Source organism: Pseudophryne corroboree, chromosome 9 (genome assembly GCF_028390025.1).
Source record: "Pseudophryne corroboree isolate aPseCor3 chromosome 9, aPseCor3.hap2, whole genome shotgun sequence".
Lineage (NCBI taxonomy): Eukaryota > Metazoa > Chordata > Amphibia > Anura > Myobatrachidae > Pseudophryne > Pseudophryne corroboree.
The window spans coordinates 344,924,852-344,947,040 of NC_086452.1; the positions used below are offsets into that span (position 1 = coordinate 344,924,852).

At 48.0% G+C, this 22,189-nt stretch overlaps 1 protein-coding gene across 5 annotated transcripts in view; it reads right to left on the reverse strand.

Moving 5' to 3' along the window:
- NISCH (nischarin) overlaps positions 1–22,189 on the reverse strand; it is a 306,900-nt gene that overhangs the window by 242,511 nt on the left and 42,200 nt on the right. For 4 of the 5 annotated variants that reach the window (XR_010186909.1, XM_063940634.1, XM_063940636.1 and 1 more), the window contains exon 4: positions 5,338–5,386. The exons of the other annotated variant lie outside the window; for it this stretch is intronic. Coding sequence is in view for 3 of the 4 variants with exons in the window: in XM_063940634.1 (XP_063796704.1) it covers positions 5,338–5,386 (49 nt within the window). In the remaining variant the exon portion in view is untranslated. The remainder of the gene's footprint in view (positions 1–5,337; positions 5,387–22,189) is intronic. 5 annotated transcript variants of the gene reach the window in all.

Sequence of the window (22,189 nt, forward strand, 5' to 3'; positions counted from 1 at the left end):
AATCTTATTTTCTCTGACGTCCTAAGTGGATGCTGGGGACTCCGTCAGGACCATGGGGATTATACCAAAGCTCCCAAACGGGCGGGAGAGTGCGGATGACTCTGCAGCACCGAATGAGAGAACTCCAGGTCCTCTTTAGCCAGGGTATCAAATTTGTAGAATTTTACAAACGTGTTCTCCCCCGACCACGTAGCTGCTCGGCAGAGTTGTAATGCCGAGACCCCTCGGGCAGCCTCCCAGGATGAGCCCACCTTCCTTGTGGAATGGGCCTTGACAGATTTAGGCTGTGGCAGGCCTGCCACAGAATGTGCAAGTTGAATTGTGCTACAAATCCAACGAGCAATCATCTGCTTAGAAGCAGGAGCACCCAGCTTGTTGGGTGCATACAGTATAAACAGCGAGTCAGATTTTCTGACTCCAGCCGTCCTTGAAATGTATATTTTCAATGCCCTGACAACGTCCAGCAACTTGGAATCTTCCAAATCGCTAGTAGCCGCAGGCACCACAATAGGCTGGTTCAGGTGAAACGCTGACACCACCTTAGGCAGAAACTGAGGACGCGTCCGCAGTTCTGCCCTGTCCGAATGGAAAATCAGATATGGGCTCTTATACGATAAAGCCGCCAATTCTGATACTCTCCTGGCTGAAGCCAGGGCCAGTAGCATGGTTACTTTCCATGTAAGATATTTCAAATCCACCGATTTGAGTGGCTCAAACCAATGGGATTTGAGAAAATCCAAAACTACATTCAGGTCCCACGGAGCCACTGGGGGCACAACCGGGGGCTGTATATGTAGTACTCCTTTTACAAAAGTCTGGACTTCAGGAACTGAAGCCAATTCTTTCTGGAAGAAAATCGACAGGGACGAAATTTGAACCTTAATGGACCCCAATTTGTGGCCCATAGACAATCCTGTTTGCAGGAAATGTAGGAATCGACCCAGTTGAAATTCCTCCGTGGGGGCCTTCCTGGCCTCACACCACGCAACATATTTTCTCCAAATGCGGTGATAATGTTGTGCAGTCACCTCCTTCCTGGCTTTAACCAGTGTAGGAATGACCTCTTCTGGAATGCCTTTTTCCCTTAGAATTCGGCGTTCAACCGCCATGCCGTCAAACGCAGCCGCGGTAAGTCTTGGAATAGACACGGTCCCTGCTGAATCAGGTCCCGTCTTAGAGGTAGAGGCCACGGATTTTCCGTGAGCATCTCCTGAAGTTCCGGGTACCAAGTTCTTCTTGGCCAATCCGGAGCCACGAGTATCGTTCTTACTCCCCTTTGCCGTATAATTCTCAGTACTTTGGGTATGAGAGGCAGAGGAGGAAACACATACACTGACTGGTACACCCACGGTGTTACCAGAGCGTCCACAGCTATTGCCTGAGGGTCTCTTGACCTGGCGCAATACCTGTCCAGTTTTTTGTTGAGGCGAGACGCCATCATATCCACCTTTGGTTTTTCCCAATGGTTCACAATCATGTGGAAGACTTCTGGATGAAGTCCCCACTCTCCCGGGTGTAGATCGTGTCTGCTGAGGAAGTCTGCTTCCCAGTTGTCTACTCCCGGAATGAACACTGCTGACAGTGCTATCACATGATCTTCCACCCAGCGAAGAATCCTTGCAGCTTCTGCCATTGCTCTCCTGCTTCTTGTGCCGCCCTGTCTGTTTACGTGGGCGACTGCCGTGATGTTGTCCGACTGGATCAACACCGGCTGACCCTGAAGCAGGGGTTTTGCCAGGCTTAGAGCATTGTAAATTGCTCTTAGCTCCAGTATATTTATATGAAGAGACATCTCCAGGCTTGACCATACTCCCTGGAAGTTTCTTCCCTGTGTGACCGCTCCCCAGCCTCTCAGACTGGCATCCGTGGTCACCAGGACCCAGTCCTGTATGCCGAATCTGCGGCCCTCTAACAGATGAGCACTCTGCAACCACCACAGAAGAGACACCCTTGTCCGTGGCGATAAGGTTATCCGCTGATGCATCTGCAGATGCGATCCGGACCATTTGTCCAGCAGATCCCACTGAAAAGTTTGTGCGTGGAATCTGCCGAATGGAATTGCTTCGTAAGAAGCCACCATCTTTCCCAGGACTCTTGTGCGTTGATGCACAGACACTTTTCCTGGTTCTAGGAGGTTCCTGACAAGTTCGGATAACTCCTTGGCTTTCTCCTCCGGAAGAAACACCTTTTTCTGAACCGTGTCCAGAATCATTCCCAGGAACAGCAGACGTGTTGTCGGGGTCAACTGAGATTTTGGAAAATTCAGAATCCACCCGTGTTGTTGCAGCACTACTTGGGTTAGTGCTACTCCGTCCTCCAGCTGTTCTCTGGACCTTGCCCTTATCAGGAGATCGTCCAAGTAAGGGATAATTAATACGCCTCTTCTTCGCAGAAGAATCATCATTTCGGCCATTACCTTGGTAAAGACCAGAGGTGCCGTGGACAATCCAAACGGCAGCGTCTGAAACTGATAATGACAGTTTTGCACCACGAACCTGAGGTACCCTTGATGTGAAGGGCAAATTGGGACATGCAGGTAAGCATCCTTTATGTCCAGGGACACCATAAAGTCCCCTTCTTCCAGATTCGCTATCACTGCTCTGAGTGATTCCATCTTGAACTTGAATTTTTGTATGTACAGGTTCAAAGATTTCAGATTTAGAATAGGTCTTACCGAGCCGTCCGGCTTCGGTACCACAAATAGTGTGGAATAATACCCCTTTCCCTGTTGTAGGAGGGGTACCTTGACTATCACCTGCTGAGAAAACAGCTTGTGAATGGCTTCCAATACCGTCGCCCTGTCTGAGGGAGACGTTGGCAAAGCAGACTTTAGGAACCGGCGAGGGGGAGACTTCTCGAATTCCAACCTGTAACCCTGAGATACTACCTGCAGGATCCAAGGGTCCACCTGTGAGCAAGCCCACTGTGCGCTGAAATTCCTGAGTCGACCCCCCACCGCTCCTGAGTCCGCTTGTACAGCCCCAGCGTCATGCTGAGGGCTTTGCAGAACCATGGGAGGGCTTCTGTTCCTGGGCAGGGGCTGCTTGCTGCCCTCTCTTACCCCTTCCTCTGCCCCGGGGCAGATATGACTGTCCTTTTGCCCTCTTGTTCTTATAGGACCGAAAGGACTGCGGCTGAAAAGACGGTGTCTTTTTCTGTTGGGAGGTGGTCTGAGGTAAAAAGGTGGATTTTCCGGCAGTTGCCGTGGCCACCAGATCCGATAGACCTACGCCAAATAATTCCTCCCCTTTATACGGCAATACTTCCATATGTCGTTTGGAATCCGCATCACCTGACCACTGTCGCGTCCATAAACTTCTTCTGGCAGATATGGACATCGCACTTACTCTCGATGCCAGAGTGCAAATATCCCTCTGAACATCTCGCATATAAAGAAAAGCATCCTTTAATTGCTCTATAGTCAATAAAATACTGTCCCTATCCAGGGTATCAATATTTTCAGTCAGGGAATCCGACCAGACCACCCCAGCACTGCACATCCAGGCTGAGGCGATGGCTGGTCGCAGTATAACACCAGTATGTGTGTATATACTCTTTAGGGTAGTTTCCAGCCTCCTATCAGCTGGATCCTTGAGGGCGGCCGTATCAGGAGACGGTAACGCCACTTGTTTTGATAAGCGTGTGAGCGCCTTATCCACCCTAGGGGGTGTTTCCCAGCGCGCCCTAACCTCTGGCGGGAAAGGGTATAATGCCAATAACTTTTTTGAAATTAGCACTTTTCTATCTGGGTTAACCCACGCTTCATCACATACATCATTCAATTCCTCTGATTCAGGAAAAACTACAGGTAGTTTTTTTTCACCCCCCACATAATACCCCTTTTTGTGGTACTTGCAGTATCAGAGATATGCAAAGCCTCCTTCATTGCCGTGATCATATAACGTGTGGCTCTACTTGAAAATACGTTTGTTTCTTCACCGTCGACACTAGATTCAGTGTCCGTGTCTGGGTCTGTGTCGACCGACTGAGGTAAAGGGCGTTTTACAGCCCCTGACGGTGTCTGAGACGCCTGGGCAGGTACCAACTGGTTTTCCGGCCGTCTCATGTCGTCAACTGATTTTTGTAATGTGCTGACATTATCACGTAATTCCATAAACAAAGCCATCCATTCCGGTGTCGACTCCCTGGGGGGTGACATCACCATTACCGGCAATTGCTCTGCCTCCACACCAACATCGTCCTCATACATGTCGACACACACGTACCGACACACAGCAGACACACAGGGAATGCTCTTATCGAAGACAGGACCCCACTAGCCCTTTGGGGAGACAGAGGGAGAGTTTGCCAGCACACACCCAAGCGCTATAATATATATGGGAACAACCTTATATAAGTGTTGTATCCTTATAGCAGCTTAAATATATAAAATATCGCCAAAAAAAGTGCCCCCCCTCTCTGTTTTACCCTGTTTCTGTAGTGCAGTGCAGGGGAGAGTCCTGGGAGCCTTCCTCACAGCGGAGCTGAGCAGGAAAATGGCGCTGTGTGCTGAGGAGAATAAGCCCCGCCCCCTATTCCGGCGGGCTTTTCTCCCGTAGTTTGTAATATCTGGCAGGGGTTAAATACATCCATATAGCCTCAAGGGCTATATGTGATGTATTTTTTTAGCCATAAAAGGTATTTACATTGCTGCCCAGGGCGCCCCCAGCAGCGCCCTGCACCCTCCGTGACCGTTGGTGAGAAGTGTGTGACAAACAATGGCGCACAGCTGCAGTGCTGTGCGCTACCTTCAAGAAGACTGAAGAGCCTTCTGCCGCCGGTTTCTGGACCTTCAATCTTCAGCATCTGCAAGGGGGGTCGGCGGCGCGGCTCCGGGACGAACCCCAGGGTGAGACCTGTGTTCCGACTCCCTCTGGAGCTAATGGTGTCCAGTAGCCTAAGAAGCCAATCCATCCTGCACGCAGGTGAGTTGAACTTCTCTCCCCTAAGTCCCTCGATGCAGTGAGCCTGTTGCCAGCAGGACTCACTGAAAATAAAAAACCTAAAAACTTTTTCTAAGCAGCTCCTTAAGAGAGCCACCTAGATTGCACCCTGCTCGGACGGGCACAAAAACCTAACTGAGGCTTGGAGGAGGGTCATAGGGGGAGGAGCCAGTACACACCACCTGATCCTAAAGCTTTAGTTTTGTGCCCTGTCTCCTGCGGAGCCGCTATTCCCCATGGTCCTGACGGAGTCCCCAGCATCCACTTAGGACGTCAGAGAAAACTCATGTCGACCTATTTCAGGTGTCGACCAATTGGTGTCGACCTTGAGTCCCAGACCCCTCACTGGGGGAAGGGGGGGGGGGCAGGGGAAGGAGAGTACAAATAATTTTACCATTGTGATAAAGCTCCTCGGCCAGAACAGCTGCTATTCCATGGATATCCTGAAAGTACAAATTATCTTTTATTACGCTCCAGGGAAGCATATGACAGTCACGGGTCTGTGAACCTGCGGCCAATCAGCCATTCAGTGATCCAAACTACACACGTGACAGGAAATATCTCAGCATGCAACAACACGGACCATAATATTAGCAGCCTGAGAACATACAGGAATATATTAGAAATGTGAACACACAACACATTTACAGTTATTTCACTGGGTTCCGAAAGATGACAAAATACATTCTGCAATTAGGTTTGGATTTTTAACACATGCAGAGAAAATATATTACTCTCTGGGGGTTATTACAGATCCGTGTGCAGCATCAGGATAAATACAATTAGAATATGCAATTTATAACCTTGACAAAACATTATTGTGATGCGGGGTGTAAAGTTGAAAATGTGCAGTTACCGTAGATTCATAGTCAGTCAAGATGGAAGGGGGGGGAGGGGGCTGAATTCCTAGCTTAATCACAATGTAAAGATAAAAGAATCCCAGTATTTTATTTTTACCCTGCATGAATAATAAGCGCAATAATCACATTTGTACCCCTTGTACCCCAACATTTGGAAAGAGGCATTTTTATTACTATTGTTTATTCATGTGGTGGCACAAGGGTTCTGCAGCGATGTGCACAGGGATAACCCATAACGGCTACTGATATACTTGCACCCTTTAGTCTTAATTGCTATATAAAATCCAGTGTGTTCAAGAACGTCAGAATAAACCAAGCAATCTGTTGAACTTGCGCTTAAGTGATATCCAATTCACAAGCGTAAAAAAAAGAAGTGCAGGCAGAATTATGGTGTTTCTATTCATGCTTATTAGTGCATGCCAGTTGCACTTCTGCAGGGAAGCTTATTTGTAGGCTCATGTCAACCTATGCAGCAAACACATAGAAGTGACACATGTAAAAGACACGTCCATGGTTTCTTCACTGTAATGATTAATGTAAGATATGAGGGATGATAAATTAAGGAAAATTTAAATGTTCAAATTTACTAATACCCCTTTTACATTGAAACTTAGCTTCAACCTGTGTCCGTCCCGGAATACTGAACACGGTTGAAGGTAGGTTTCAGAAGTACTTTCCCCCTTCCGGCCACCAGATGGATCCGGGTTGTCATCGTTCACACTGGACGCTTGGAGATACCATTATTTCTAATCACGGGCATGCCTTTCACACCACATGCTACCTGGGTCGGACCCAGGATTGACCCTGGTCGTGACCTGGGTAACAGACCCAGGATGAACGACCCAGGTCAACCTTTCACACTGTGCCAGGACCCGGGCTGTGGCGGCTTGCCCCAGCAAATAACCCGGGTTCTCTGCTCCATGTGAAAGGGGTATAAAGTTACTGACCCTAAACAGCATACTGAAAATAACAAACATGAAAAAGAAATTGAAGAAAAAACTCTCTGGAGCTCAGAGATGTGCATCCTCTCTTGAGGGCACTTTTTTCTAAACTGCCTGTGGGAGGGGGCATAGAGGGGAGGAGCTACCACACCCAGTGAAGAAAATTTAAAGTGTACTGGCTCCTTTGGATCCATCTATACCCCCATCGTACTATATTCCCCAATATCCCTTATGGATGCTAGAGAAAATCTTTTAATCTGTGTGACTGACTCCTCCCCCTCTATACCGCTCCCCAGACCAGTTAAGAAACTGTGCCGAGGAGAGACGCAATACAACCAACAGCGGAGGAGGTAAGCAGGACAACCAGAAAGACAGATCTCCGGAAAACAGGAACCTCAGAAACACATTGAGATACATGGAACATGTGTGCGCGTGTGTATACACATAGAAATATATATATATATATATATATATATATTACACACACACACACACATACATAGATATACACAGAGGATGGTCATAAATCGTAGATTTACATAGGTCTTAGCAGTCACACCCAGGGTTAGAACCAGAAACCTGTTACACTGAAGGCAAACACCTTACAGATAGAGCAATTTCCGCTTGCAGAATAATCATTCAAACGAAAAAAACAAAATGATAGTAACGCAAGAAAACCTTACAACCAGGTTCAAAAGACCCCAGCCACCTGGAACCACTAGTAGAACAAGTGGTATAACCACACTGCTGGAAAAGAACATCTCAGGGTGGGCGCCCAGCGTCCCTTATGGACTCAGAGAAAGCGATTTATCAGTAAGTACCAAAAATAGGATTTTAAATTACCTACCGGTAAATCCTATTCTCGTAGTCCGTAGAAGATGCTGGGGTCCACATTAGTCCCTTGGGAGCCACTGGCACTTTAAGAGTTTAATAGTGTGGGCTGGCTCCTCCCTCAATGCCCCTCCTACCAGACTCAGTCTAGAAACTGTGCCCGAGGAGACAGACATACTTCGAGAGAAGGAAAAACAAAGATAGTGGTGAGATCCACACCAGCTCACACATAACAGAAAACCAAGCTAACCAGCTTGAAACAATTCAGCAACGGCTGAACAACAGTAATTAACCAAGTAACAATGCAGCACTTAACTAAGGAATGCAGGAAAACGAAGCGCTGGCCGGGCGCCCAGCATCCTCTACGGACTACGAGAAAAGGATTAACTAGTAGGTAATTAAAATCCTATTTTCTCTTATGTCCTAGAGGATGCTAGGGTCCACATTAGTACCATGGGGATGTACCAAAGCTCCCAGTACGGGAGGGAGAGCGCGGAGGCTCCTGCTGAACCGATTGACCAAACGTTAGGTCCACAGAGGCCAAAGTATCGAACTTGTAGAACTTAGCAAACGTGTTCGATCCTGACCAAGTAGCTGTTCGGCAAAGTTGTAAAGCCGAGACACCCCGGGCAGCCGCCCAGGAAGAACCCACTTTACGAGTAGAGTGGACCTTAACGGATTTTTGGCACGGCAAGCCTGCCGCAGAATAAGCATGCTGAATAGTACACCTGATCCAGCGAGAAATCATCTGCTTAGAAGCAGGCCACCCAACCTTGTTGGGATCACAAAGGACAAACAGAGCGTCCAACTTTCTGTGACGAGAAGTTCTCTTCACTTAAATCTTCAAAGCCCTTACAACATCCAAGGATAGGTTGGTTGATATGAAAAGCCGACACAACCTTCGGAAGAAATTGCTGACGCGTCCTGAGCTCAGCTCTATCTTCATGGAAAATCAAGTAGGGGCTCTTGCAGGACAATGCCCCCAATTCCGACACACGTCTAGCAGATGCCAATGCCAATAGTGTGACCGTCTTCCAAGTAAGAAACTGCAGGAACTGCAGCACCATATTAAGATCACAAGGTGCCGTAGGAGGCACAAAAGGAGGCTGGATGTGCAGAACCCCTTTCAAGAAAGTCTGAACCTCAGGGAGAACAGCCAATAGTTTCTGGAAGAAAATGGACAAGGCCAAAATCTGGACTTTTATGGAGCCCAAACACAGGCCCACATCCACACACTTGCAATCCTGTAAGGAGACCTGGAAAACAAACTGTCGGGGGTACTTGAGGACCGAGGTTGAGAACCACTGAGCTAGAGAACCTGTTGTCGAAGTGGAAAATATTATAGCCACACGCATCACGTACAAACACCACACAGATGGCCTCCGTGCAGGTGCTTGTTCTGCCGTGCGTGCGCATACTCGCAAGTTATGTATAATCGCTCACGCGGTCTTGCGTGTTAGCGCGTGGTATGAGTAAATACGGTAGCATACGCATTCGCATGGACAAGCCATAAAGACATATTCCATATTTAATCCACATAGTACATAATTTACACAGACTACATGCACCACACCAGCGAGTTGCATTTACTTTGGAAAGGGAACAATAGAGATATCCAACTTTACAGGATATGAGGGGACAGAATTAGGTTAGGAGCTGTTGTTTGGTATCCAGCTGTACAGTATTTCAAGGGCAATATTCCGATGGCAGTTTGCAGAAAGTAGCAAGCTCCTGTGCATAGATATGCGCAAGAATATATTATTAATATCACACTGTATGTACTGTACTCTTGATATTCGGAGGGAACCCAGTGGAGGACATCTGCAAGTGCACCTAGAACAGGCATCGCACACCTATTCAAACCGATCTATGACCCCTCATGTACTGTAAATGACCAGCCCTTTAACCTATGGATGAAGAGATTACAGTTTCCTTTGTTTCATGCTTTGGACCATTGTATAAAACCAAGCCTCCTGGCTGGCCTCAATCTCTTTCTCTGAAGGTCATCTATTCAGATTGACTGAGGACCAGAATCCGGGTTGCGCAGGCGAACAAACGTATGTATCCATTGGTTGTAGCTTCTTCTCTTGTATTATTGTATTTCTGTTGTAACCCCCTTTTAAGTAAATAATTGTTGCCGGGTTGGACCTGCAACATTGCATATACAATTGGTGTCGCATTTCCTTTCCTGTTAGGGGTTAAAGTGTATAGACCGCACGTGTAGCTATTTTGTGCATACAGCGTGATGGTGTGCTTATGCAACGTGTACGCAATTCATAGAGGTTTAACTGACACACGATCAGTGGTTGGTGCAGCCTGAACAGTTGTACATTTAAAATAAGATTTTACTCACCGGTAAATCTATTTCTCGTAGTCCGTAGTGGATGCTGGGAACTCTGAAAGGACCATGGGGAATAGCGGCTCCGCAGGAGTCTGGGCACAACTAAAAGAAAGCTTTTAGACTACCTGGTGTGCACTGGCTCCTCCCACTATGACCCTCCTCCAAGCCTCAGTTAGGATACTGTGCCCGGAAGAGCTGACACAATAAGGAAGGATTTTGAATCCCGGGTAAGACTCATACCAGCCACACCAATCACACCGTACAACACGTGATACCATATCCAGTTAACAGTATGAAACAAAACTGAGCCTCTCAACAGATGGCTCATAACAATAACCCGTTATTAAACAATAACTATGTACAATTATTGCAGACAATCCGCACTAGGGACGGGCGCCCAGCATCCACTACGGACTACGAGAAATAGATTTACCGGTGAGTAAAATCTTATTTTCTCTAACGTCCTAGTGGATGCTGGGAACTCCGAAAGGATCATGGGGATTATACCAAAGCTCCCAAACGGGCGGGAGAGTGCGGATGACTCTGCAGCACCGAATGAGAGAACTCAAGGTCCTCCTTAGCCAGGGTATCAAATTTGTAGAATTTTGCAAACGTGTTTGCCCCTGACCAAGTAGCAGCTCGGCAAAGTTGTAAAGCCGAGACCCCTCGGGCAGCCGCCCAAGATGAGCCCACCTTCCTTGTAGAATGGGCTTTAACTGATTTAGGATGCGGCAGTCAAACCGCAGAATGCGCCAGCTGAATTGTGCTACAAATCCAGCGAGCAATAGTCTGCTTAGAAGCAGGAGCACCCAGTTTGTTGGATGCATACAGGATAAATAGCGAGTCAGTTTTCCTGACTCCAGCCGTCCTGGAAACATAAATTTTCAAGGCCCTGACTACGTCCAGCAACTTGGAATCCTCCATGTTACTAGTAGCCGCAGGCACTACAATAGGTTGGTTCAAGTGAAAAGCTGATACCACCTTAGGGAGAAACTGGGGACGAGTCCTCAATTCTGCCCTATCCATATGGAAAATCAGATAAGGGCTTTTGCATGACAAAGCCGCCATTTCTGAAACACGCCTGGCCGAAGCCAAGGCCAATAACATGACCACTTTTCACGTGAGATATTTAAGATCCACAGTCTTCAGTGGTTCAAACCAATGTGATTTTAGGAAATTCAACACCACGTTGAGATCCCAGGGTGCCACTGGAGGCACAAAAGGGGGCTGAATATGCAGCACTCCTTTTACAAATGTCTGAACTTCAGGTAGTGAAGCTAGTTCTTTTTGGAAGAAAATCGACAGAGCCGATATCTGCACCTTAATGGAGCCTAATTTTAGGCCCATAGACACTCCTGTCTGTAGGAAGTGCAGAAATCGACCCAGCTGAAATTCTGTTGGGGCCTTATTGGCCTCACACCAAGCAACATATTTCCGCCATATGCGGTGATAATGTTTTACAGTTACATCTTTCCTGGCTTTAATCAGCGTAGGAATGACATCCTCCGGAATGCCTTTCTCCTTTAGGATCCGGTGTTCAACCGCCATGCCGTCAAACGCAGCCGCGGTAAGTCTTGGAACAGACAGGGCCCCTGCTGCAGCAGGTCCTGTCTGAGCGGCAGAGGCCATGGGTCCTCTGAGATCATTTCTTGAAGTTCCGGGTACCACGCTCTTCTTGGCCAATCCGGAACCACGAGAATTGTCCTTACTCCTCGTTTTCTTATTATTCTCAGTACCTTTGGTATGAGAGGCAGAGGAGGGAACACATAAACCGACTGGTACACCCACGGTGTCACTAGAGCGTCCACCGCTATCGCCTGAGGGTCCCTTGACCTGGCGCAATATCTCTCTAGTTTTTTGTTTAGGCGGGACGCCATCATGTCCACCTGTGGCCGTTCCCAACGATTTACAATCAGTGTGAAGACTTCTGGATGAAGTCCCCACTCTCCCGGGTGGAGATCGTGTCTGCTGAGGAAGTCTGCTTCCCAGTTGTCCACTCCCGGAATGAACACTGCTGACAGTGCTAACACGTGATTTTCCGCCCATCGGAGAATCCTTGTGGCTTCTGCCATCGCCGTCCTGCTTCTTGTGCCGCCCTGTCGGTTTACATGGGCGACTGCCGTGATGTTGTCTGATTGGATCAGTACCGGCTGGTTTTGAAGCAGGGATTTTGCCTGACTTAGGGCATTGTAAATGGCCCTCAGTTCTAGAATATTTATGTGTAGGGAAGTCTCCTGACTCGACCATAGTCCTTGGAAGTTTCTTCCCTGTGTGACTGCCCCCCAGCCTCGAAGGCTGGCATCCGTGGTCACCAGGACCCAGTCCTGTATGCCGAATCTGCGGCCCTCTAGAAGATGAGCACTCTGCAGCCACCACAGTAGAGACACCCTGGTTCTTAGAGACAGGGTTATTAGCCGATGCATCTGAAGATGCGATCCGGACCATTGGTCCAACAGGTCCCACTGAAAGATTCTGGCATGGAACCTGCCGAAAGGAATTGCTTCGTAAGAAGCCACCATCTTTCCCAGGACTCGCGTGCAGTGATGCACCGACACCTGTTTTGGTTTCAGGAGGTTTCTGACTAGAGACGACAGCTCCATGGCTTTTTCCTCCGGGAGAAACACTTTTTTCTGGACTGTGTCCAGAATCATTCCCAGGAACAGTAGACGTGTCGTCGGAACCAGCTGTGACTTTGGAATATTTAGAATCCAACCGTGCTGGTGTAGCACCTCCTGAGATAGTGCTACTCCTACCAACAACTGCTCCTTGGATCTCGCCTTTATTAGGAGATCGTCCAAGTATGGGATAATTAAAACTCCCTTTTTTCGAAGGAGTATCATCATTTCCGCCATTACCTTGGTAAACACCTTCGGTGCCGTGGACAGACCAAACGGCAGCGTCTGGAATTGGTAATGGCAATTCTGTACCGCAAATCTGAGGTACTCCTGGTGAGGATGGTAAATGGGGACATGCAGGTAAGCATCCTTGATGTTCAGGGATACCATGTAATCCCCCTCGTCTAGACTTGCAATAACCGCCCTGAGCGATTCCATCTTGAACTTGAATTTTTTTATGTATGTGTTCAAGGATTTCAAATTTAAAATGGGTCTCACCGAACCGTCCGGTTTCGGTACCACAAACAGTGTGGAATAGTAACCCCGTCCTTGTTGAAGTAGGGGCACCTTGACTATCACGCGCTGGGAATACAGCTTGTGAATTGCCTCTAGCACAGCCTCCCTGTCCGAGGGAGTTGCTGGCAAGGCTGATTTGAGGAAACGGCGGGGGGGAGACGCCTCGAATTTCAGCTTGTACTCCTGAGATACTACTTGAAAGATCCAGGGATCCACCTGTGAGCGAGCCCACTGATCGCTGAAATTTTTGAGGCGGCCCCCCACCGTACCTGGCTCCGCCTGTGGAGCCCCACCGTCATGCGGCGGACTTGGAAGAAGCGGGGGAGGACTTTTGCTCCTGGGAACTAGCGGTTTGTTGCAGCCTTTTTCCCCTACCTCTGCCTCTGGACAGAAAAGACCCGCCTTTTCCTCGCCTGTTTTTCTGGGTCCGAAAGGACTGTACCTGATAAAACGGCGCTTTTTTAGGCTGTGAGGGAACATGGGGTAAAAATGCTGACTTCCCAGCTGTCGCTGTGGAAACGAGGTCCGAGAGACCATCCCCGAATAACTCCTCACCCTTATAAGGCAAAACTTCCATGTGCCTTTTGGAATCTGCATCCCCTGTCCACTGCCGGGTCCATAAGCCTCTCTTAGCAGAAATGGACAATGCACTTATTTTAGATGCCAGCCGGCAGATCTCCCTCTGTGCATCTCTCATGTATAAGACTGAGTCTTTTATATGCTCTATGGTTAGCAGAATAGTGTCCCTGTCTAGGGTGTCAATATTTTCTGACAGGGAATCTGACCACGCAGCGGCAGCACTGCACATCCATGCTGACACAATAGCTGGTCTAAGTATAATGCCTGTGTGTGTATATATAGACTTCAGGATTGCCTCCTGTTTTCTATCCGCAGGCTCCTTCAGGGCGGCCGTATCCGGAGACGGAAGTGCCACCTTTTTAGACAAACGTGTGAGCGCTTTATCCACCCTAGGAGGTGTTTCCCAACGTGCCCTATCCTCTGGCGGGAAAGGGAACGCCATTAGTAATTTTTTTGAGATTATCAATCTTTTATCAGGGAAAGCCCACGCTTCTTCACACACTTCATTTAATTCTTCAGATGGGGGAAAAACTACGGGTAGTTTTTTCTCCCCAAACATAATACCCTTTTTTGTGGTACCTGGGTTTAAATCTGAAATGTGTAACACCTCTTTCATTGCCTCAATCATGCAGCGAATGGCCTTAGTGGACATTAGATTAGACTCATCGTCGTCGACACTGGTATCAGTATCCGTGTCGACATCTGGGTCTGCCATCTGAGGTAGCGGGCGTTTTAGAGCCCCTGATGGCCTTTGAGACACCTGGGCAGGCACAAGCTGAGAAGCCGGCTGTCCCGCATTTGGCATGTCGTCAAATTTTGTGTGTAAGGAGTCGACACTTGCACGTAATTCCTTCCATAAAACCATCCACTCAGGTGTCTGCCCCGCAGGGGGTGACATCACTTCTACAGGCATCTGCTCCGCCTCCACATAATTTTCCTCCTCAAACATGTCGACACAGCCGTACCGACACACCGCACACACACCGGGAATGCTCTAAACAGAGGACAGGACCCCACAGAAGCCCTTTGGGGAGACAGAGAGAGAGTATGCCAGCACACACCAGAGCGCTATATACTGCAGGGACTAACTGAATTATGTCCCCTATAGCTGCTATAATATTTACTGCGCCTAAATTTAATGCCCCCCCTCTCTTTTTTACCCTTTTTCTGTAGTGTAGACTGCAGGGGAGAGCCAGGGAGCTTCCTTCCAGCGGAACTGTGAGGGAAAAATGTACTTTCTTCTAAGAGCTCAGGAGAGCCCCTAGTGTGCATCCAGCTCGGCCGGGCACAAAAATATAACTGAGGCTTGGAGGAGGGTCATAGTGGGAGGAGCCAGTGCACACCAGGTAGTCTAAAAGCTTTCTTTTAGTTGTGCCCAGACTCCTGCGGAGCCGCTATTCCCCATGGTCCTTTCGGAGTTCCCAGCATCCACTAGGACGTTAGAGAAAGTATTGCTTTTCTTCCTGAATGTTAATTAGACTTGACACTGTATAATTCAGTAGTGTCCCGGTTTAAAGGGATAGTATGGAGTCATTCCTTTGAAAAAGTCACGTGCCGTTGTGACGAAATACGTTAGGACTCCTCCCATTCTGTCGGGAAGCAAGTTACAGGTGGGACACCATAGACACAGACAACGATATTCACAAATCACCGCTACATGCATTGCATGGGAGACTGGAAGCCATTCCCCTCCAGCTTGCTCTCCGACCACAATACATTCCATCTGCCTGCGGGTAAGAACAGCCACCGCCTCAGCTTGCAGCTGAATTATCCAGAAATTCCACGCGGCTCACACGCAGTTAATACCGGCAGTCTTTTTATCGCCTACGCTGACTATTACTGCAGCACTGCAGCGGCGGCAACAGGTGTGCAACTATTGTGTGGATTCCATACACGGAGGTCTCCGTTGGTTCTATATTGCCGGGACAAGCTTCTTTTTTTCAAACCGGCACAACGTCTTTACTAATCTCCATAATAGTGGTCCAATTCAAGTAACATTGCTCTGTGCACCAGCAGCTCTCAAGCCATTGTTACAAATTCAATCCGGGGATGTCCGGTCTCCAAGTATTTTCAAAAGTCATTATGTACAAATATTATTATATGGAACGGTTTTTCAGCTGCCTATTCAGTTAACTTATTGATTAGGTTTATATTATAAACCACAGACAACCACATATTGTTACAAAGACGCTGCTTATTTGTTACAACTGAATAGTACTTAATAGGTATTTCTATTTTTTATGCTACAAGCTAGCCATTCGGTTACAGTTAATAGTGTTGTACAAGGTTGATATGTATATGATCATAAATATCTAAACACATGTTTTTAATAAAGTAAATTGTATTTTTTTTATTTATTGGACTCCTCTGGCTGATACTGGCTGATATTTTCTCGGGGGTGCACCATATACAGCTCCATGAGCGCTTCTATTATTTTTCCATTGTTTAACTAATTAATATAGGATTATAACACAACTCCTTTATAGAGGCGAACGTGGTCCTGATATTGCACCTCTGATTCTTGGACAACATGGTGTTTGGTTCTTATTTTAGGTTTCTTGTTTAATTGTGAGACACAGGCGCTTCAACTGTCAGTGTGTTTGGTTCCACATCCACACCTGCTCACCAAGACATGTACTTTTTCCAAATTCGATGTTAATGTTTAGACGTTACTCCTTTCCTAGCCTGTATCAGGGTAGGAATAACCTTGTTCAGAATGCCCTTCCGAGCTAAGATCTGGCGTTCAACCTCCCTGTCATCAAAAGTAGCCATGGTAAGTCTTGATAAGCGAACGGCCCCTGTTGCAGAAGGTCCTCTCGAAGAGGAAGAGGCCTCAGATCCTCCAGCAGTAACTCCAGAAGATCCGCTTATCAAGCCCTTCTTGGCCAGTCCGGAACAATGAGGATTAGTTTGAGAATCCTTGGGATGAGTGGAAGTGGGGGGAACACATACACTGACTTGAACACCCACGGAGTCACCAGGGCGTCCACTGCCACTGCCTGTGGGTTCCTCGACCTAGAACAGTACCTCCGAAACTTCTTGTTGAGGCGGGAGGCCATCATGTCTATTTGAGGTACGACCCAAAGACTTGTCACCTCTACAAACACCTCTGGGTGAAGGCCCCACCCTCCTGAATGGAGATCGTGTCTGCTGAGGAAGACAGCTTCCCAGTTGTCCACTCCAGAAATGAAGATTGCTGACAGCGCCACCGCGTGCTTTTCCGCCCAGATGATGATTCTTGTTACCTCTGACATTGCAGCTCTGCTCTTCGTTTCGCCTTGTCGGTTTATGTAGGCCACCGTCGTTACATTGTCCGACTGAACCTGAATAGCCCGATCTTTCAGAAGATGTGCCGCTTGTAGAAGACCATTGTACACGGCCCTTAGTTCCAGAATGTTTATTGGAAGGATGGATTCCAGACTTGACCACCTTCCTTGGAAGTTTTCCCCTTGGGTGACTGCTCCCCAGCCTCTGAGACTTGCATTCGTGGTTAGGAGGATCCAATCTTGAATCCCGAAACTGCGGCCCTCCAGTAGGTGAGAAGTTTGCAGCCACCAGAGGAGCGAGATTTTGGCTTTCGGCAACAGACGTATGCTCTGGTGCATGTGAAGATTGCGACCATTTGGCCAGTTGGAAGGGTCATGCATGAAATCTTCCGTACTGTAGAGCCTCGTAGGAGGTCACCATTTTCCCCAGAAGGCGAATGCACTGATGAACCGATACCCGGGCTGGCTTCAGGACATCCCGGACCATTGTTTGAATCACCAACGCTTTCTCCTCCGGTAGAAACACCCTCTGTACTTCCATGTCGAGAATCATCCCCATGTAGGACAGTCTCCTCGTCGGCTCCAAATGCGACTTTGGAAGATTCAGGATCCATCCATGACCCTGAAGAAGTTGAGTCGAGAGAGCAATGCTCTGTAACAATTTCTCCCTGGAAGACGCTTTTATCAGCAGGCCGTCCAGATAAGGAATTATGTTCACACCCTGCTTGCGGAGGAGTAGCATCATTTACGCCATGACCTTGGTGAACACCCTCAGCGCCGTGGAGAGGCCAAATGGTAGTGCCTGGAACTGATAGTGACAGTCCAGTAGCGCAAATCTTAGATAAACCTGGTGAGGCGGCCAGATCGGAATGTGAAGGTACGCATCCTTGATATACCAGAAACTCCCCCTCCTCCACACCTGAGATCACCCCTCTCAGAGATTCAATTTTGAACTTGAATTCCCTCGACTAAGGGTTCAATGATTTTAGGTTCAATATTGGCCTGACCGAACCATCCGGTTTCGGTACCACAAACAGGTTTGAGTAATAACCCTTGTTTGTTAGGTGAGGTGGAACTGGAACAATGACATTTGACCTTTGCAATTTTTGAATGGCTTCCTGTAGGATAGCACTTTCTGTCAGCGAAGCTGGTAAGCCTGATTTGAAGAATCTGTGAGGCAGGAGTTCTTGGAACTCCAGTCTGTACCCCGGAGTAACAATATCTTGTACCCAGGAGTCCAGGCCTGATGCCGCCCAGACGTGACTGAAATTCCTTAGTCTTGCTCCCACCTGCCCGATCTCCAGGCTGGGAAGTCCACCGTCATGTCGAGGATTTTGAGGAAGCAGAAAAAAGGTTTCTGTTCTGTGAACCTGTTGGTGCAGGTTTTCTGGATTTCCCCCGACCTCCTCTAAAGAAAGTGGAAGGGGACTTTTAAACTTTCGCGGTTCCAAAGGACTGCATAGCAGACGTAGGATAAGATTTCCTAGTCGGTGGTGTTGCAGAGGGAAGAAAGGTAGACTTACCCGCAGTTGCTGTGGAGATCCACGCATCTAATGCTTCCCCAAACAGAGCCTGACCAGTGAAGGGTAGGTTCTCCACACTTTTCTTGGATTCTGTATCTGCCGACCATTGGCGCAGCCAGAGTCCCCTGCGTGCCGAGACAGCCATGGCAGAAGCCCTCGCATTAAGATGTCCCAGGTCCTTCATGGCTTCCATCATGAAGCCAGCAGAATCCTGTATGTGACGTAAAAACAATTCAATGTCACTTCTATCCATGGAATCTAATTCCTCTAGTAAAGTGCCTGACCACTTTATTAAAGCTTTAGAAATCCATGCACAAGCAATAGTGGCTCTTAAAGCTACTTCATTAGCTGTGTATAGTGATTTGAGAGTAGTCTCAATCTCACGGTCTGCCGGCTCTTTCAAAGCGGTGGACCCAGGGATAGGTAGAACCAACTTCTTAGACAACCTAGATACAGAAGCGTCTACTACTGGCGGGTTTTCCCACTTTTTCCTGCCCTCCTCAGGGAAAGGAAAAGCAATGAGAACCCTTTTTGGGATCTGGAAATTTTTCTCTGGGTTTTCCCAGGATTTTTCAAACAATGCGTTTAATTCCTTAGACGCAGGGAAAGTAAGGGAGGATTTCTTATGGTCTGTAAAATAAGCCTCATCTACCTGCTCAGGTATTTTCTCAGTAATGTGTAAAATGTCCCTAATGACCTCAATCATAAGTTGCACCCCCTTAGCAAGGGATGCCTCCCCCCCCCTGCATATCCTCATCACCTGTATCAGAGTCGGTATCCATGTCTACTTGTATTATCTGGGCAAGAGCACACTTTTTTGGGTGAATAGCGGGGGACCTAGATGAGGTATTGGGAGCTGAACATTGCAACACCTCTACAGAATTTCTCAAAACCTGTGTTTGTTTCTCATTATATGACATCCGAGATGTAATCTGAGAGATCATTCCCCTTAAGGAATCCACCCATGAGGGTTCAGATTCAGAGGGCTGGGAAAGCACATTGCAGTCCTGCGTACATGTAATAGACTCATCAGGCGAAGAAAGACACTCTGCTGCACAAGAGAGTGGTTCCCTAGACATGATAATGTGATCTATATAGCAACACACACACACAAACAGGAAAATGTCAGCCACAGTTTCCACCAGAGTACTTTCAGAGAGTCACAGAGTATAAGGAGCCAGCCACACAGCGCTTCAATAGGCAGTGTAATATACAATAAGCCGAGCGCTGATATAATAACTTAATGGGTTAATATATAAATATATAACACTCTCTCCCCCCTGTCTATAACACCCTGGTACCGCAGAGGTAAGTTGGAGATATGTAGAGGGCAGCGCTCCCTGGCAGCTTCTGTCTGTGTGATCTGCAGGAGAAAATGGCGCTGGTGAGTGCTGGATCAGCTCTGAGAAGCCCCGCCCCCTGTAATGGCACGTCTTCCCGCACTTATATTTTATTATTTATACTGGCCTGAGGTATGTTGCTGCTAACAGCGGGAATAGCCCCTGATAGAGTAGTTTGACCAGTGTTAGGGTATGTTGCAGCCCAGGACGCCCCTCACAGCGCCATACATCCATGTTGCTGAGCCGCCGGAGCGCAGTCTGACAGGACTGCGCTCTCACCCTTGTGCCGCTATTACCACCAGCGACCCGCTTCCCGGGCCGCCGGCATCCTACTCTCCACTCTTCTATCTTCTGGCTCTGTTAGGGGGTGGCGGCCGTGCTGCGGGAGTGAGCGGATGCCTCGGAGGCTTGCAATCATCACCCTCAGGAGCTCAGTGTCCTGTCAGCAGAGATAGAAAACCATTAACCTCTAGGGTTGGTTCCTACTCCCCCCCCCTAAGTCCCACAAAGCAGGGAGGATGTTGCCAGCAGCCTCCCTGTACCGAACTCTTTAAAAAAACAAAAAAAAAAAAAAACACACACTAGAAAAACTCATAAGAGCTCCCCTAGCTGTGAACGGCTCCACCGGGCACATTTTCTAAACTGCGTCTGGTAGGAGGGGCATAGAGGGAGGAGCCAGCCCACACTATTAAACTCTTAAAGTGCCCATGGCTCCCAAGGGACCAGTCTATACGCCATGGTACTAATGTGGACCCCAGCATCCTCTAGGACGTAAGAGAAATCCTGCTTTCTCTATCATCCATAGGGGACGCTGGAGTATGGGACCATGGGGACGTCCCAGAGCTTCCCAAACGACTGGAAAACGCTGAGAATTCTGAATACTGTACAGCAAGCCGAAACTGAAGGCCACACCGAGAGAACTGTGGAGCGTGACATGAGGATGTCAGACAACCTAAGATGCAGTATGACCCGGTAACCGATACAGAAAACCACCAAGATAACTGACAGACAACCTGTCGAGACTGGCCAGGAAAGGTATTGAAACAAAGGTGGAGCCCCGATCTTATGCAAAGACAGAAACCACAATCGTGTCCTGAAAGACATATAGTAGTAAATTTACTAAGATGGGAGTTCTATTTAAGATGGGATGTTGCCCATAGCAACCAATCAGATTCTACTTCTCATTTATCTAGACCCTTCTAGAATATAATACCTGTAATCTGATTGGTTGCTATGGGCAACTTCCCATCTTAAATAGAACTCCCATCTTAGTAAATTTACCCCATATAGGCCCTCATTCCGAGTTGTTCGCTCGCTAGCTGCTTTTAGCAGCATTGCACACGCTAGGCCGCCGCCCTCTGGGAGTGTATCTTAGCTTAGCAGAATAGCGAACGAAAGATTAGCAGAACTGTTAATAAATAATTCTTAGCCGTTTCCGAGTAGCTCCAGACCTACTCACACATAGCGATCAGCTCAGTCCGTTTAGTTCCTGGTTTGACGTCACAAACACGCCCTGCATTCGGACAGCCACTCCCCCGTTTCTCCAGACACTCCCGCGTTTTTCCCTGACACGCCTGCGTTTTTATTGCAAACGCCGGGAAAATGCTGAGTTACCACCCAGAAACGCCCCTTTCCTGTCAATCATTCACCGATCAGCAGTGCGACTGAAAAGCGCCGCAGAATCCACAGCAAATCTGCTAAGGTTTTAGTTAAAATAAGAATTTACTTACCGATAATTCTATTTCTCGGAGTCCGTAGTGGATGCTGGGGTTCCTGAAAGGACCATGGGGAATAGCGGCTCCGCAGGAGACAGGGCACAAAAGTAAAGCTTTTACAGGTCAGGTGGTGTGTACTGGCTCCTCCCCCTATGACCCTCCTCCAGACTCCAGTTAGGTACTGTGCCCGGACGAGCGTACACAATAAGGGAGGATTTTGAATCCCGGGTAAGACTCATACCAGCCACACCAATCACACCGTACAACTTGTGATCTAAACCCAGTTAACAGTATGATAACAGAGGAGCCTCTGAAAGATGGCTTCCTAAACAATAACCCGAATTAGTTAACAATAACTATGTACAAGTATTGCAGATAATCCGCACTTGGGATGGGCGCCCAGCATCCACTACGGACTCCGAGAAATAGAATTATCGGTAAGTAAATTCTTATTTTCTCTATCGTCCTAAGTGGATGCTGGGGTTCCTGAAAGGACCATGGGGATTATACCAAAGCTCCCAAACGGGCGGGAGAGTGCGGATGACTCTGCAGCACCGAATGAGAGAACTCCAGGTCCTCCTTTGCCAGGGTATCAAATTTGCAAAAATTTACAAACGTGTTCTCCCCTGACCACGTAGCTGCTCGGCAGAGTTGTAATGCCGAGACCCCTCGGGCAGCCGCCCAAGATGAGCCCACCTTCCTTGCGGAATGGGCCTTAA